Source organism: Sinocyclocheilus grahami, unplaced genomic scaffold, assembly GCF_001515645.1.
Source record: "Sinocyclocheilus grahami isolate Dianchi unplaced genomic scaffold, SAMN03320097.WGS_v1.1 scaffold280.1, whole genome shotgun sequence".
NCBI lineage: Eukaryota > Metazoa > Chordata > Actinopteri > Cypriniformes > Cyprinidae > Sinocyclocheilus > Sinocyclocheilus grahami.
Genome location: NW_015505459.1, coordinates 566,709 through 584,993, shown reverse-complemented (window position 1 = coordinate 584,993; position 18,285 = coordinate 566,709). Strand labels below are relative to the sequence as shown.

The window sequence follows — 18,285 nt, the reverse complement described above, 5'->3', positions numbered from 1 at the left end:
TTAGAGCGCACTCACGTGACCTGTTGCTACGGTGACACGTAACGCGCCGCAGCGCACCTGACGCTTGGATCGGTGAGTGAGTTGTGGAAGCTTCTGTTTATCTAATAAAACGGTATAAAAGTGATTTAAATATGAAAACAACACCGTGTCTACATCGGACGGGACGGCTGTCGCGCCGCGCCGCAACAGCTAAAGTCTGTCTACACTGGACGCGACAAAGCGACCGTTGAAAATCATTTGAAATGTGTCTGTATGTCATGAATAGAACGCAGCAGCAGTTTAAAGTCGGGAATTTGCCGCGCCGCTCGCGTACGGTGTAGACCCGGTGCATTCAAGACTTGCTTTTTCGTTGTTTGAACTTGTTTTATAACAAGTGTTTTATAATTCTGCATTACATGATTAATGAGTGCGTGGAATTCATTTGCAACATTCACTCATATAACCTTTATAATGTCTCATTTAATTAAGTGTTTATGCAGATACATTCAGAATGTGTTTATCGGTTTATACAATGTAAAGCACAAGTTTTTGTTCTAAACACACTAACTGGGCTCGTGGAAACTGTTGTGTTCAGTGAGCAGGGATGCCTACACGGATAGAGCAGCTCTCCAGGGCCAAACCAAACCTTCTCAAGTTCCCTGACAGGTGCGTCACTGCGGTACATTATCATAACATACGATTCCTAATATAGATCAACACATGGGGTATGCCTTATATATATAAATATATGACCATATTTTTAAATACTACATCTTAATGCCAGTTTATTCAATGACATACGTATATAGGTACTGCAGAAATCAATTTTTAGTTTTGTAAATGTATGCAAAAATGGGTGTTCCAAACAAAATGTAATTTTTTGGTGTAACTTGCAATGCATGAACATAGGCTACTGCAATAATGAGAGTAATAATCCAGAACATTTTCAGATAAATATCTGAAAGTGAAATATGAAAATGTATGTACAGCATCCTATACTGAGGACATGCATGAAATGAACGGCTTTCTTGTAAAAGGAAATCATACTGGGCTTTGAAAATCGGTTAAGAAAAGATCGTATACAAGGACCTAAATCTGTGGCAACATCCTCTACAGAGGACAAAACTGAACTGCTGCATCCCAGGAGAGTAAAGACTGTCATTCTCTCACAACCTCAGTTAGTGTTTGACCTATGAACTGGCATATTTGCCCACAAGGGGGCTCCTTGACTCATTCAAACTGCAGATAACTTGGGCATGCTTTTGTGAATCATCAGTGCTTTAACTCATGTCGGCCACATCCCGGGCGGTAACACTGACTCCAAAAATACTTTTGTATATTTATGATGAAATACAGCAGTTATATGTGTTCAAACCATCCATTTATCTTTGTGCATTGATGCAATAATATTTATAGGCGCTCAGTATACTGGCTTGATGAACTACCAACCAGGTCAAAGAGCACCACTACTGCCTTTGGTATGAGAATCACTTCATTTACTGCCTTTATGCAATGCGAAAATGTTAAATCATCATCTTTGTTTCCATTTGTCCAGAGTTTCAAGTCATGTATTGAAATTGTCTCCACAGAACTGACTCCTCGCTTGGAGCAGCTCGCCCAGGGCAAAGAATCAAGCCGTTTCATTGAGGAGAGCAGGTGACTAATGTGATTTCCATTCAAACTACTTACTTATTAAAGCTACCATTCTTAAAGAAATAGTTCACTCAAAAATGAAAATTTGCTGAAAATGTACTCACCCTCAGGCTATCCAAGATGTCGAGGAGTTTGTTTTTTCATCAGAACAGATTTGGAGAAATGTAGCATTACATCACTTGCTCAGCAATGGATGCTCTGCAGTGAATGGGTGCCGTCAGAATGAGAGTCCAAACAGCTGATAAAAACATCACAATAATCCACGTGACTCCAGTCCATTAATAATGTCTTGCGAAGTGAAAAGCTTCATGTTTGTAAGGAACAAATCCATAATATGAATTTCTCCAGTGCAAACGTCATCTCATCTGAATCAGGAGAAAAATATGCTCATATCAAACACTGTTTACAACCGAAAACAGTCCAAATCAGTTTTAAAGAAATATGTTGGTGGATTTTGATGTGAGAGGACAACAGAAGATGGACTTTTTCACTGGAGGAAGCGTTATTATGCATTATTTTGTATTTTGATGGATTGAAGTTAACACCGTAATCATGAATTAGTTTCTTACAAACACTGGGCTTTCACTTCACAAGACGTTAACTGATGGACTGGAGTGGTGTGGATTATTGTGATGTTTTTATCAGCTGTTTAGACTCATTCTGACGGCACCATTCACTTGCAGAGGATCCGTTGGTGAGCAAGCGATGTAATGCTACATTTCTCCAAATCTGTTCTGATGAAAAGTGAATATGCGCTCTACACTGGACTGTACATGTATACTAAGTATTTATAGCCAGTTTACACACCTCTTTAATGTGAATATGCAATAGGCGATGAGAGGTAAACCCTTATTCATTCCATTTTATCTTCGTTAAAAGACACAAACAGTGATTTCACTTCCACAGTGTCTCCTGATGCACATCTCATAAGTTCAGTATCCGTTTAGAGAATCACGCAGCAGCACAACAACTGACGTCTTCATGCAATAATGGCTGGCTCTCCCAGTCCGACTACTCACTGTCCTCATGGTTCCATTCAAACCCTAAACTCAGTTTCAAAGCTCATCGCAGGGCTTTAATTGGCTGCATTCTTCACTGAGGATGGCATCTGTAATTAGTTAAAATGAAAATATGAATCTGGCTCTCATGTGTCGTCTAGTTGATTTGAAGTAAAGAAAGAAGCTGAAAGCAAATAAATCAAAGTCCACAACAGAACTAGCTGCATACTGCTTCTTTTTTCAGCTTCTAGAAAACAATGCAAAACCCAAAGTTTTTCCACAGTTAAGTGCTTTGCCTTGCATTCTGAATAGTGTGCTCTTATCCTACATTGGACATTTGGCAATTGCAGTAGGCCACAAGGGATTTTTTGCATACAGAGAATTTGCATCCTATGCACAGTGTGCTGCAGAAATAGCATTATGGCAGTGTACTATTCTGAACATAGCTCATATGTCTGTCCTTACAGAAGGTCACCGGAGTGGATGGTTAGTGCAGCAGCGCTAAAAGCATGTCCTTCTGAAAGAGTGTGTTCTCTGGCACTGCCTCGTATGCCAGCTGATGGATGGCAGCCTGAACGCCCTCTGCTGGCCACTGTAAGTAAATGCATTACATCTTATGCCCTTTTGCACTGCCGAAATGAATTTCTGATCTTGCACTCTTAAAAAAAAGTTCTTCACTGGTTCTATAACCCTGTAAAGCCTGACATAAACAATAGCAGAAAACGGATTGATTTATTGATTTAAATGGAACAGTAAATTGAACTTTCAGACAAAATATATTTTAGAATGGCATTTGTTTTTTGTAGAGTATCATTTTTGATACATCAGGCTTTTATGGCTCATACAGTGTGATATAGTGAGAAAATTGAGCTCAAACACAAGGAGGAGCAAAAAATATGCCACAATTTAGACGAAATTCTGATAACTTGTAAATCAATGAGAACTGAATAACAGTATAACAGACTACTGACATAAAATGCATATAAATATCAGCTGTCACTCTATATCTCCAAATAATATGTCTTAGTTCGATCATATGTAATTGCTTAACTTTATGATCCAAGCTCTGGAGTTGCAAAATATATAATGCAAAGCAATGATGATTGAGAGATGAATGAATACACAAAAGCCTTAGTACTATATCTGATGCTCACATTTTAACATGATTAAAACAAAAAACAGATGTAAATGCAAGTTGCTTAAGTTCAGTTTCCTACGTTCATCTTGAAATATTGTTACTGATATAAACTTGATTTTTAAGTCTATTTTATAAAAATCAGTAAAGATTTCACTGCAAAAACGACCTGAATGCTTTACCTGAATTTTACTTGCTAAAAAATGATAAGCTCAATCAGATAACAGAAGGTTGTTTTGTAGATTGTGTAACAGGTTTTTTTTAGCAAAGATTTTATCTTGTTGATCATTTAGAGGCCTTAGAAATGTGTTTATCAAATATGATACAGTAGACTTTATAGGGACCCAGAAATCAAAACAGCATTGTAAAGAAGTCTTTTCATCCTAATTTCTGAGCTTGTGCACATGTTGTCAGATTAATCTTTGGTATGTGGTAGTATTTAAAGTCTGGTGAATGCAACACTTTTTTTAATCATGCAATCATCAAATGTTAAAAAGCCTACAAGTATCAAGAGTTGAGGCAGTTCTGCAAGGATTCAGAACATATATAATATGTTTCAGTTTGCATCATCATGTCTGTGATCTAAACTAAAGCATTAGCAAAGGTTCAGCGAAGGCCCCTCTTCTTATCAAGAAGTATGAAAAAGTGATTTCCCCCTCAGCATCAATAACTGCACCCAAACATTTCTTGTAGTTACTCATAAGTGTTTCTCACCTCCGTGGAGGAAGTTCCACTCCTCTTAGCAGAATTGCTTCAGACTCCCACCAATACCTCTTACCACCAGAGCCTAAATACTACCACAACCCACAATCTGACAACATGCAAAGACTTTTTTACACCACTACATAAGTTTGAAGTAAGAAAAAAGGTTATCCCATGATATGAGGCATTAAAATCATTTTTGAATAATTTTGAGATCTATAGTAATTAGAAAATGTAATGAAATAAATGGAAGAAAATGTAATAAAGTATTATTTATTACAAATTATTAAAGAGAAGTATTAAATTATAAATAATGCAAAGTAGAAGCAATTTCACTAGTGGTCTCAGGCAAACAAGCAATATACTACACTTTTTCCAGTGCATTTTCAAAGTTTGCAGAGGTGTTATTTTTTGGGCTAATGTTCCCCTAAGTAGTAAATTAGGTGTGAATTAAACTAAAGGCTATTAGCTATTTTTAAATGGGGACAATCCCTTCAATGTGTCCAACAACACCTTCCTGTTTCAATATGAAATATGTTATAGACGGGGGAAAAAATTACATTCATCGAGCCATTTCCTGGATTCTTTTTTCACAGTCCATGTAGCAGGATACTAACACATGCCAGTGCAAATGGTAAATTATATGATATCTGTGCTATGAATGTTATGATTTCGTATGTCTGGGTATTTGTATGCTGTCTTACCACATACTCAAAGTATGAAGATTCCCGTCACAAAGGAAGTACATACTTTTAAAGTGTGGAAGCCAGGGTTATTAGCTTTTGCATTGCATGAAATAAAAGAAACATTAATTGATATAAAATAAATGTGAAAAAAGTTAACGTATTTTATTTCACCTAGTAGACAAGACAACTTTTTAAATGTTTGTTTTGTTTACGTTGAAGTACTAAAATGACCATAACTAAATAAACGAAAACTATTAAATAAAATTAAAAAGTATATATATTAAAAAAATGAATAAAAATGACAAAAACATTGCAAAATAACTCATACTTTAATTAACCTTAATTAAAGTGAAAACAGAACATATACAAATTATATTTGTTTCAAAATATTAGCATAAACTGTTATAGTATATATTATGCTACAAAATAACTCTGAAGCTAAACTCAAAATGTTAGATCTCCAAAAGCAGGCCTGGTCATTTCTTGCTTCTAATGTTTATCATTGTTCACCTGGTTTCTTTTTATTACTGGGTTTGCCGCTTTGCATCACAGGTTTAAAGCGTTGCATCAGACTGTTATTTGGCCCTCGAGCATATACAAATTATATTTGTTTCAAAATATTAGCATAAACTGTTATAGTATATATTATGCTACAAAATAACTCTGAAGCTAAACTCAAAATGTTAGATCTCCAAAAGCAGGCCTGGTCATTTCTTGCTTCTAATGTTTATCATTGTTCACCTGGTTTCTTTTTATTACTGTTTGCCGCTTTGCATCACAGGTTTAAAGCGTTGCATCAGACTGTTATTTGGCCCTCGAGTACGTTCTGTAAAATCATGTGCTTTTTCTATGTTAATTGTGTGACACGTGGCACATCTGGGTTCTTGTGATCTTACAGTTAAGTGTTGCAGTTAAAAATGCCAAGCCGAGTTCAAGATTATGTCAGCTGGCGCAACCAAAGCGGGCGAAGACGCTATTGACATACTGCAGCGTTGATTCAAGCGCCCACGCGATCAGCGTTCCCATCACACCCTCATCACGCATACGACAGCTGGCCTGTGAGTGCATATCACCGCCCTTTTTATACTGTAAATGATCAGCTGCTGTGTATACAGTCCACAGCTGCTCAGAAAGTAACCCTGAGAGTTACTGACACAGGTTCAGTTGGGTTCAAATGGTAATTTGTTTTCTCTTTTCCATCATTATTTATCACTCTCAGCTCCTAAGCAGGTCCATGCACAGCACTCTCTCGCGAGGCCTGTTTCTTGGCCAGTTCCAGATCATGTTCTGAAGGCCGTAGCCAGTGAGAGGCTGCAGAAAATGGCTCGACCCAAGACCCGTCAGGCCCTGTTTGAGGGGTACGACCCCTACCGGGTCACTCATGCCGCTCGGGCCGCCACCGCGTCCCCCAGACTGCTGGAGCTGTCTTTACCCTTACCACGCAAATGTAAAGGCCAATAAACAATCATCCCGCCATCCTTAGTCAAGCTCTTTCAGTAAATGATTTTTTTTAATGTTTTTGGGGAAAAAGGCTTAAATGCTCTGCATTTAGTTGATTAAAATACAACCTTTTGACTGTAGTGTAGGTTTTTTTTCACAAGAAGTACACTCATAATGTTAGTCTAAAATAAGCATGTTTTGAGTTCTGAAAGTCAAAGTCCGCACTCAGCTCCTAAGCAAGTCCATGCACAGCACGCTCTTGCAAGGCCAGTTTCTTGGCCGGTTCCAGATCGTGTTCTGAAGGCCGTAGCCAGCGAGAAACTGCAGAAACTGGCTCAACCCAAGACCCGTCAGGCCCTGTTTGAGGGGTACGACCCCTACCGGGTCACTCATGCCGCTCGGGCCGCCACCGCGTCCCCCAGACTGCTGGAGCTGTCTTTACCCTTACCACGCAAATGTAAAGGCCAATAAACAATCATCCCGCCATCCTTAGTCAAGCTCTTTCAGTAAATGATTTTTTTAATGTTTTTGGGAAAAAAGGCTTAAATGCTCTGCATTTAGTTGATTAAAATACAACCTTTTGACTGTAGTGTAGGTTTTTTTTCACAAGAAGTACACTCATAATGTTAGTCTAAAATAAGCATGTTTTGAGTTCTGAAAGTCAAAGCTGAAGTTGAAGCTTTCACATTTACCAAAACATTTCAAGTCAGAAAACATTCTGAAATACAATGCTTTGAAGGCACTTCATGTCAACATGAAATGTATTCATGTGTGGTAAATGAGATATGCTCAGTGCTCACCAGGTTACTGCAGATCTGAAATTCCCCCTGCAGCCTTCAGGCTACCATAGTGCTTTAGGTTACATTGACTCTTACAAAAAAAAAAAGATCACAGAATGAATAATGAGCATCAGCATTGTTCATCTTTCAGCAATACTTAAAACCATAAATTATCTGTTTTGACTATAAGAAATTCAAAGCTTTGTAACATGAGTTCAATATCTATTTTAATTGCTACTAAACTTCAAATAAACCTTATTTACAGACTGCATTGTACATCTCTTAACCTGAAAGTACCTAAGTAATTTACAGCATGCACATGTTGCTTCTGTCTGCTGTGTGTGCAGTTTGACTAACAATTGATTTCACAAGGAGCCTGGTGTAATTCCAACAAAGATCAATGTGTGATCAGATGATATTGAAATGAATCCTAATTCTCAATGAGTGTTATTTTATTGCATTATCACAAATTGGAAAACGGTCTATGCAATATCAGTTTAACGAATGATTCATTTTGGTATTCAGGTAACAACAAATGTCTCGTTTGAATGTATTTACTTGAGGTTGATTGTATGTTGTCTTTATGTCATCTTAAGTTCTTCCCCATTAATTCTTCATCACGACTGAACTCGTGAAAGACTCATGAGATTAATGCTGATATGTTTGTTTTGAGCGACTGAGCGAGGGCGTAAATGGCCATTATGGAGACCGCATGAATCATGCGATATTATGTTCACAGGCACTGGGATATAGAAATAATAATTTCAACATAAAAATAAATGTTGCATCAAAGCAACATTTAAGAAATGTAAATTTATGGAACTTATTTAGCCGTTGTCTCCTTAACGTGCTTTGTTGATGTCATTTAGCAAGAAGTGACTCATTTCAGGTCGTCTTCGCAACAAAAACACATGACGTGCATCTTTGCTTAAATTCAACATTTTTGGACCACAGCGCCAACGTTGACCCCTTAGTGGACATTTAAGGTGTTCTTTGGCCAGTGTGATTACCTTTATCATAACAGTGTTAATGCTGAAATATACTATTACAGTCTGGATCTGTCGGATCTGTCTCCACAAATACATGCAGTATACAGTGCACAGTTTGCAGCAAGCATACTGTGGATCGGCTTGCTTTACAGTGTAATGTTACAAGTTAGTAAGTTGAAAATACTGTCCTGTTTGATGAGCAATAATTGTGTTGTTTCAAACCACATATTACAAATGTTAATATTATATCTGTGCTATACCCCAAAGGGTGGTAAAACATTCATTTGCATGTTATTGAATGAGAATCCGCAGTATACTGTACGCATTCCAATAACCTGTTGTAATGGGACTTTAGGGATGTTGATATCTGAAATGTGTGCTTCCGCTGAGCCTTTGTGATTATTTAAACTCTGTTTATGACAGGCCAGGGGTTTCACAAAGTTGTTTTACTTCAGGTACATAACTCATTTGATTCTATATTCTCCAAATGTTTTGTTTATTTCTCTGAGTCATTCTAGTTCAAGTACTTCCGCTGATTTTATCACTCCACATGGCAAAAAATGAATTGCGGAAACATTTATAACAGAAAATAAAATGCATTACTGTATGAATGACTGTAGTGAATTTGTGTTGTTAAAGGAATAGTTCATCCAAAAATGCTATCTAAGATGTAGACGAGTTTGTTTCTTCATCAGAACAGATTTGGAGAAATGCAGCTTTCCATCACTTACTCACCAATGGATCCTATGTAGTGAATGGGTGCCGTCAAAATGAGAGTCCAAACAGCTGCTAAAAACACAATAATAGAGCTGTTTTGAATGGTTTTCTTTGTGAATGGTGCTTGATCTGGGCATATTTTCTGTGCATATTTCTCTCCTGATTCAGAGAAGATAACTTTTTCACTGGAGAGAGCAATATTATGGATAGAGGACTCGCGCCAGAAGTAACGGTTTAAAGTTAAAAAACGTCTTAATGATGGACTTGTTACTTAAACACGCAGCTTTTCGTTTCACAAGATGTTACTTGATGGACTGGAGTGGTGTGGATTATTTGTGATGTTTTTATCAGCTGTTTAGACTCTCATTCTGATGGCAAATATTTGGTTTTAGTTACACCGTAAGGCATGATTTGAATCCGCTTTTTGTGACATATTGTTCATGTTTACATGCTTTGTAAGTCGTTTTGCAACTCCTGTGTTAATGAAAGGATGTGTCGTTTGTGTGTTCATGGATAATAGCAGTGTGAGAAATGTCCCCTCATCACAGTATTGTGTGTTCTGTTTGAATCTCCACAAGGGTGCTATGAGGTTGTTTTGACTGAAGGAGATTTGCAATTACATGATGAATGTTTTCCATCTGATGCCGTTGAAAACAAACATGCCCTCCCTCTCTCTCTGAGCAATTTAAACAGCCCTAAACCACTTCTGATCAGTTACAAATATCCTGCAAAACTCTTATAATATTCTAAACATCACCTGCCCATGCTGTTGGAGGCTTAGGTTTCATTTGGTTTCAGTTTAGTCACCAGACTCCTTTTTGTTTCTATTCAAAGCTCTAGTATTGTAGTATTACAATTATGGCATTTTCAAACATAAAGGCTTATTTCCTAATTTTTTTTATAATCTCACAGTGCGTAATGATAATTATTGAGCATTTTACAAATGCATTTCAGGTTTGTTTTTGTTGTATGTTGTTTTATGAAACAAAAAATAGATGTGCACACATATTTTGAAATACATATTTTTATATAGGCTACAATTAGGATATATATATACACACTTATTATTAGCATTATTATTATTAAAATATATTCATACTCACTGTTATTGCATTATTGTATTATTTGCTGCATGAGAAACATTATAACAAATATTTTTAATCAGATACGATACAAAACGATGTTATTACAGCTATAGGCGAATACTCCATCAGTTCTAATGATGATATATATACACTTCAAACAGAGTGCACCACGCGCTTTTACGCATCACTGCGCAAGTCTGTTGTTGGAAGAGCGCGTAATGTCAAAACAGATCAGATCATCACATCAGTTCCCTTGCCATCATTATGTCATCAGCATCTCCGGACACTTAAAGGCTGTAAATGCTGGACAGATTTCAGCTCTCGGCAACTTTATCCAGCACAGGTACCGCACGAGTTCATGCTGACTTTACGCGGTTGTTCTTTCGCTTTGGGTAATCCACAGTAATAGCCATTTAGTTTGCTTCATTTGCGTTTTCATGTGCATTTAGAATGTGTTTTGACGTAGTGAATAGAAAAGGTAGAAACGAACTTATGTTTATGACTTAACTGTCCAAAAAGTGCTTTGTAAAAAGTAGTGTTTTTGCGCTTTATTGCGCCACTGGTGTCTTAGTTTAAATATTTGCCTATTTTTAATTATTTATTAATGTGTGTTTATTTATTAATAAATAATGTTTTATTTATTTTAATTTCGATTTTTTTATATACTCCGAAAATACACTTTTCGTCCGGTAAGGTTTGGATACAATTTGCTTGCGCAAGAGTTTGGCTGCGATCCTGTGGTGACTTGATTTGTGAATATTTCAGCTAAAACATCCTGATTTTACGTTCTCACAAGCCAGAGATGAGCCAAATGAAGCTGGCTCAAGCTGGACTTCTCCTCTGGGTGTGTGTAATGAACAGGGTCCTGGACACGGGTAAGCGTTTATGATGAACGTAAACGATTATTTTATTTTATTTTAAATGACAGTCTTGGTCTTTCTCATCTCATGCTTTTTCAGTTTTGTAGCCTGTGTATTTTGTTCTGCGAGAAAAGACAGAATTTTTCTAGAATATAATTTTTAATACAAAGTCTGTATGAAATTCAAATAATTCTCACTACAGTCCTCATTACGTACGGTGCGCCTATTTGCATTGCTTTGACCGCTCTCTATAGATCCCGCCTTCTCGCACACTACGATTGGTCGATTATATGCAATGCGTGCACGCTATTGGTCAAAATACTTTTCAGTCATTACTCTAACTAGATACGCAAACAATCGCTACTATGTAAACAATAAATAGCTACTCTATAAACTATCCTTATATATTACTTAACGTAATATTAGATATTTTTGTATGTCGATCCAAAGTTGGCATCAACTGAAGCCTTAACAAGTTTCACCTCTCTTATCAAAATAACCATAAAAATGAAATTAATATTTGAGCTGAATCAGTGATTTAACATCTTGCATTAGAAATAGAAAAAGAAAACCGTGGCTCAGTTCTCGCCCATATTATACTGTAAGTAACGAGAAGTTTCACTGAGTCATCTCCGTTACCCAAAACAACAGCGCAATATTGTGCACTATTGTAAAACCGCTGTAAAAAGTAAACACAGCATAACTACTTCCTTCAATTCATGTTGTAGACGTGACATAATTTATGTGTCCTGTTGAGAGTTTCTGTGTGATTCCCGGCACTGGATTGTTTCTTTATCTGATATCTGATCAGCTGGTTGTTTTGTGGTTCAGTTCACTCACAGACTGCTGCTAATCACTGATGAATTAGGCTGTATAGGACAGACTGGGGCTAGTTGTCACACTGAGGGCTAATCATTATTACCCAAATGCTTAATAATATAATAAAGATTTTAACTGAATGATTGTGATTTTGAACCATGTTCTCGTCAAGTATATAAAAAAAAATGTCAGGCTGGTGGTCACATGTAAGTTGTTATGTTATGCAATTTTAATAAGCAGTGAGGCTTGTGTTTGTGTTCAGAAACTCTTTAGACTTTTTCTATCTACATGTCATGACTGTCTCCACAGCAGCAGCACTGTCAATCACCCAGTGTGTGATCATGCAGTACACCAACATCACCTGTTACTGGGAAACAACCGGCCACCACCACCACATCAGCAGCTACAGGCTTCAGATTAACAAGTAAACTACATTTCTTATCTATCTATCTATCTATCTGTCTGTCGATTGTTGTTTATCTATCTAGTCTGTCTGTCTATTGTTCTGTTTATCTATCTATCTATCTATCTATCTGTCTGTCTGTCTGTCTGTCGATTGTTGTCTGTCTATCTGTCTGTCTGTCTGTCTATTGTTATCTATCTATCTATCTATCTGTCTGTCTATCTGTCTGTCTGTCTGTCGATTGTTGTCTATCTATCTGTCTGTCTGTCTTTCTGTCGATTGTTGTCTATCTATCTCTCTGTCGATTGTTGTCTATCTATCTGTCTGTCTGTCTGTCTTTCTGTCGATTGTTGTCTATCTATGTCCAAAAAGTGCTTTGTAAAAAGTAGTGTTTTTGCGCTTTATTGCGCCACTGGTGTCTTAGTTTAAATATTTGCCTATTTTTAATTATTTATTAATGTGTGTTTATTTATTAATAAATAATGTTTTATTTATTTTAATTTCGATTTTTTTATATACTCCGAAAATACACTTTTCGTCCGGTAAGGTTTGGATACAATTTGCTTGCGCAAGAGTTTGGCTGCGATCCTGTGGTGACTTGATTTGTGAATATTTCAGCTAAAACATCCTGATTTTACGTTCTCACAAGCCAGAGATGAGCCAAATGAAGCTGGCTCAAGCTGGACTTCTCCTCTGGGTGTGTGTAATGAACAGGGTCCTGGACACGGGTAAGCGTTTATGATGAACGTAAACGATTATTTTATTTTATTTTAAATGACAGTCTTGGTCTTTCTCATCTCATGCTTTTTCAGTTTTGTAGCCTGTGTATTTTGTTCTGCGAGAAAAGACAGACTTTTTCTAGAATATAATTTTTAATACAAAGTCTGTATGAAATTCAAATAATTCTCACTACAGTCCTCATTACGTACGGTGCGCCTATTTGCATTGCTTTGACCGCTCTCTATAGATCCCGCCTTCTCGCACACTACGATTGGTCGATTATATGCAATGCGTGCACGCTATTGGTCAAAATACTTTTCAGTCATTACTCTAACTAGATACGCAAACAATCGCTACTATGTAAACAATAAATAGCTACTCTATAAACTATCCTTATATATTACTTAACGTAATATTAGATATTTTTGTATGTCGATCCAAAGTTGGCATCAACTGAAGCCTTAACAAGTTTCACCTCTCTTATCAAAATAACCATAAAAATGAAATTAATATTTGAGCTGAATCAGTGATTTAACATCTTGCATTAGAAATAGAAAAAGAAAACCGTGGCTCAGTTCTCGCCCATATTATACTGTAAGTAACGAGAAGTTTCACTGAGTCATCTCCGTTACCCAAAACAACAGCGCAATATTGTGCACTATTGTAAAACCGCTGTAAAAAGTAAACACAGCATAACTACTTCCTTCAATTCATGTTGTAGACGTGACATAATTTATGTGTCCTGTTGAGAGTTTCTGTGTGATTCCCGGCACTGGATTGTTTCTTTATCTGATATCTGATCAGCTGGTTGTTTTGTGGTTCAGTTCACTCACAGACTGCTGCTAATCACTGATGAATTAGGCTGTATAGGACAGACTGGGGCTAGTTGTCACACTGAGGGCTAATCATTATTACCCAAATGCTTAATAATATAATAAAGATTTTAACTGAATGATTGTGATTTTGAACCATGTTCTCGTCAAGTATATAAAAAAAAATGTCAGGCTGGTGGTCACATGTAAGTTGTTATGTTATGCAATTTTAATAAGCAGTGAGGCTTGTGTTTGTGTTCAGAAACTCTTTAGACTTTTTCTATCTACATGTCACGACTGTCTCCACAGCAGCAGCACTGTCAATCACCCAGTGTGTGATCATGCAGTACACCAACATCACCTGTTACTGGGAAGCAACCGGCCACCACCACCACATCAGCAGCTACAGGCTTCAGATTAACAAGTAAGCTACATTTCTTTATCTATCTATCTGTCTGTCTGTCGATTGTTGTTTATCTATCTAGTCTGTCTATTGTTCTGTTTATCTATCTATCTATCTATCTATCTGTCCGTCTGTCTGTCGATTGTTGTCTATCTATCTATCTGTCTGTCGATTGTTGTCTGTCTATCTGTCTGTCTGTCTGTCTGTCTGTCTGTCTGTCTGTCTGTCGAACAGTGTTTTTCAGTTGCTATATGAAACAAGTTCTTGATGTTGCATTATAGGTTCTTCAGATCAGTGTTTTGGTTTGTGGGATTTTTAAAGCACCATTCATTTTATTTGCAAGCATGTAAGTGAGTGAGATATTCCTGTGTTATTCTGCACAGAACCGCTTGTGAAAGTAAACACCGCTTCATCCCGGTGGGTTTCTGTAATACCAGAGGCTCTGACTGCTCCGTTCAGCCCATCGATTCAGCGTTACACTGTTTCTGTGCGGATGTGCTGGCGACCACACGCACCGGATCCATACGCTCACCTCCGTACTTCTTCCGTGGGGTCAAAGCAGGTATACTGCACATCACGAAACAACATTAATGTACTGTACACAGTTTATTACTTTCATATTGGTGACACATACCTTGAAAAATGCTTCTCAGAAGTACATATAAATCACTCATTTCCGTCTTAATTGCAATTAATAACAATTTAAAGTATAATAGTTTAATTTAGTTGTAAATAACATGCAGTTAAGTGTATGAAAACATTGCATTCTGTGTATTTTTATACAAAGTATGATAATTCTATAGAGTACTCTTTTTAAAAATATGTTTGTGTGACCTTTAGTTGATATAAAACTGATATTTAGTTGGAGCATATACAAGATTAGACCATTAATGAAACTCTCTCTAATGATCCTGTAGACCCGATCCCAGACTATACAAGCCTTTTCCGAGGAGACGTTGGAGCTGTGTGACTTACACCCAGGATCCAAGTATTTGGTGAGACTGAGAGCTCAGGACAGTCGAGCGCACGCTCACTGGAGCTCGTGGACATCTGTAGACACAACCACAGCAGAGAAAGGTGAGACTTTGACATTATTCTCCTTGAACTCTTCAAATGAGCATGCATTTCCACATGCCAACCAAACAGACAATTAGTCAAAGCAATACAAATCATACTTTCAAAAAGAGTAATTACTATGAAAATCATATGCTTAAGAGTGCACTTAATGTGATGTTTCCAGACACTTAATTGCATGTTGTTTACAATTAAAGTAAAAATATATTATAATTTAAACATACAATATATTACATGTAATTAGTTTAAGCACCTAAAAGTGCTTTTTTGACTCTCTTAAGAATATCTCAATGTGTAATTTCATAATTGTACTGTCTTTGAAATATGGTTAAAGCGTATTGTCAAATAAACTGACAAGCATTTATGGTAAACTAAAATATACTTCAATATCATTTCTATTGATACTTGTATGTTATGCATTTAAGTACATATACATAGTAATTGTACAGTAGAACATTTGTAATGACGAATTTGCAGTTTAGTAGTTCTAAAATATGTTATCTTTAATTATAATTATACAGTTAGGTTTGATGGTATAATTTTATATTTGGTCCAATCATATGTCAGTTTTTTTTTTTGTGAAAAAGAAGTTTACATTAACATACTTTTAAAACGAATATGGAAATAATATGCTTTAAAAGAATATACTTAAATGTGTATGAATTTAATGTTGTCAGACACTTAATTGCATGTTATTTAAATTGATATTAGTATTAAATATAGTTAGTTGAATTTAAGAGTGCTTTTTGACCCACTTAAGTGGGACTTAAGTACATCTTTATATGTGTGTGTGTGTGTGTGTGTATATATATATATATATATATATATATAAATAAACATACTTTAATGTTATTTTTAGTGAAACTTGTATGTCATGCATTTAAATATACATTTCTAATGATGAATTTGCAATTTAGTATATTAAAAAATATAATAATTGTAGCATCAAATACTTCTGCTGCAGTATGGTAGTCAACACATCAAAACGTGTCCTTTAAAGCATGACAAAAGAGTAATAAAACAATGATTTAAGATCATTGTAATTTGATCTTAATCAATCCTTTGTCAATCCTTTAATTTGACATTATTACAAAATGCAGTTTTTAAAAGTGTACTTAAGCGTGTCAAGAAACAGTCATGAACGTGTACTCTTTAAGTACTTTTTATTTTATTAATATTATCATTTCTGCAAGTACAGAAATGGTATTTGAAGTACACTACAATTACTTCTTTTTATGATCAGTTTGCAGTTTGAGTGTTGTTAAATACAGCTGTGTGGATGAATATGAGTCTGGATTGATCTTTCCTCAGCTCCGTCTGCAGCTCCTCAGCTCTGGAGACTCATCCAACCTGCAGAAGAAGCTGGAAGGAGAAGCCTCACCCTGCTCTGGAAGGTCTGCTTATGTTCTTTAGAAAACTGTTTCCAAATTTGCACAATGAGGATGTGATTCAAAGGATGGTAGAACGACTGGAGCCAACAGAAAAACAGGAACCTCTTTATGCCAAGTGCATCCTTCATAGTTCTCAGTTATATCGCTTCAACTTAACATTAAAATGACTCACCTAAAATTAATTGAATTGAGAATTGAACATAGACACAAATGAATCTGTTGACAGACTTTTGACATCTCAGACTTTATCTTGCCAAGTTTGAGCACAGTCTCTTTCACTGGGGACTTTTTCACAGGAGAAGCATCTGTATTTAATGTTATTGAGATGTCAAAGTGATCTAATTTGTGATTTTTCTTTTCTTTGAGATGGCACGGTCAGGGTGTGTTCACTGGAAAATATATTAAAACTAAACAATGACTCGACCATCAATATTTCATTAATGTTTAATATAAGTTCCACCTGCCATACGAACAAAAAGCAAAGCAACAACATGAACATAGATATGTAAATAGATTCGTGACATATGAAAGATTATTTTTGCTTGTGGCTCCAGGCGCTTCCTGTTTTAATAACACTCTTTGAGATTTTCCTCAGTCAGCTTAAATCTGACAAACAGCATGACCACATCCTGCCTCCCCACCCCCTCCACGCTTATCAACCATCTGAATTTTGCACATTTAGCACCTGATTTACTGATTAAACCATCTGCACATCTGACATGATTTTAAAGGGATAGTTCACCCAATAATCCTTTACCCTCATGTCGTTCTCACTTCACCTGTATGACTTTCTTTCTTCTGTGGAACATAAAAGAAGTGTGTTTTGTCCATACAGTGTAAGTTATTGGGATCCAAAATTGTTTGAACACCGATGTTCCTCACATTTTTTTTGGGGGGGGGATCTGCAGAAGAAAGAAAGTCATACAGGTTTGGAATGACATGAGGGTGAGTTTAAGCCATTTAAGTAATTTTATGAAATATTACCCTTGTGCTGGAAGATCTATATATCTATCCAAAATGTATTTTGAGATAATTTATGTAATTATAATTTATGTATTTATTTATTCATCTATCCATCCATCCAAATGTATTTTGAGACTGGATTATCTATCTATCTATCTATCTATCTATCTATCTATCTATCTATCTATCTATCTATCTATCTATCTATGCGTCTGTCCGTCTCTCTCTCTGTCTGTCCATCAGTCTCTCTCTCTGTCTGTCTGTCTCTCTGTCTGTCTCTCTGTCTGTCTGTCTGTCTCTGTCTGTCTGTCTGTCTGTCTGTCCGTCCGTCTCTCTCTCTCTCTCTCTGTCTCTGTCTGTCTGTCTGTCTGTCTGTCTCTGTCTGTCTGTCTGTCTGTCTGTCCGTCCGTCTCTCTCTCTCTCTCTCTCTGTCTGTCTGTCTGTCTGTCTGTCTGTCTGTCTTGTCTGTCTATCTGTCAGTCTCTCTCTCTGTCTGTCTGTCTGTCTGTCTGTCTCTCTCTGTCTGTCTTTCTTTCTATCTATCTGTCTGTCTGTCTTATCTATCTATCATCTATCTATCTATCTATCTGTCTGTCTAGCTATCTGTCTGTCTCTATCTATCTATCTATCTATCTATCTATCTATTTATCTATCTATCTATCTATCTATCTATCTAT

At 36.5% G+C, this 18,285-nt stretch overlaps 2 protein-coding genes across 2 annotated transcripts in view; both read left to right on the top strand.

The window, feature by feature from the left end:
* On the top strand, positions 1-6,636 carry spmap2 (sperm microtubule associated protein 2). Its single transcript, XM_016292019.1, has 7 exons — positions 1-72; positions 575-645; positions 1,396-1,457; positions 1,569-1,635; positions 3,098-3,224; positions 6,052-6,211; positions 6,373-6,636. The coding sequence occupies exons 2-7, from the start codon at positions 584-586 to the stop codon at positions 6,612-6,614; spliced, it is 720 nt and encodes a 239-aa protein (XP_016147505.1). The 5' UTR covers positions 1-72; positions 575-583; the 3' UTR covers positions 6,615-6,636.
* An 8,281-nt stretch (positions 6,637-14,917) lies between these two features.
* LOC107600241 (interleukin-6 receptor subunit beta-like) overlaps positions 14,918-18,285 on the top strand; it is a 13,880-nt gene continuing 10,512 nt past the window's right edge. Inside the window, exons 1-3 of the mRNA XM_016292086.1 lie at positions 14,918-14,929; positions 15,098-15,257; positions 16,566-16,648. Coding sequence (XP_016147572.1) covers positions 14,918-14,929; positions 15,098-15,257; positions 16,566-16,648 — 255 coding nt within the window. The remainder of the gene's footprint in view (positions 14,930-15,097; positions 15,258-16,565; positions 16,649-18,285) is intronic.

Bases quoted from the DNA above. Each gene is read 5' to 3' on its own strand.
- spmap2 (XM_016292019.1), top strand. From the start codon at position 584: ATGCCTACACGGATAGAGCAGCTCTCCAGGGCCAAACCAAACCTTCTC. The intron at 646-1,395 runs GTGCGTCACTGC...TAATATTTATAG, and splicing joins CTTCTCAAGTTCCCTGACAG to GCGCTCAGTATACTGGCTTG. The intron at 3,225-6,051 runs GTAAGTAAATGC...GTGATCTTACAG, and splicing joins AACGCCCTCTGCTGGCCACT to TTAAGTGTTGCAGTTAAAAA.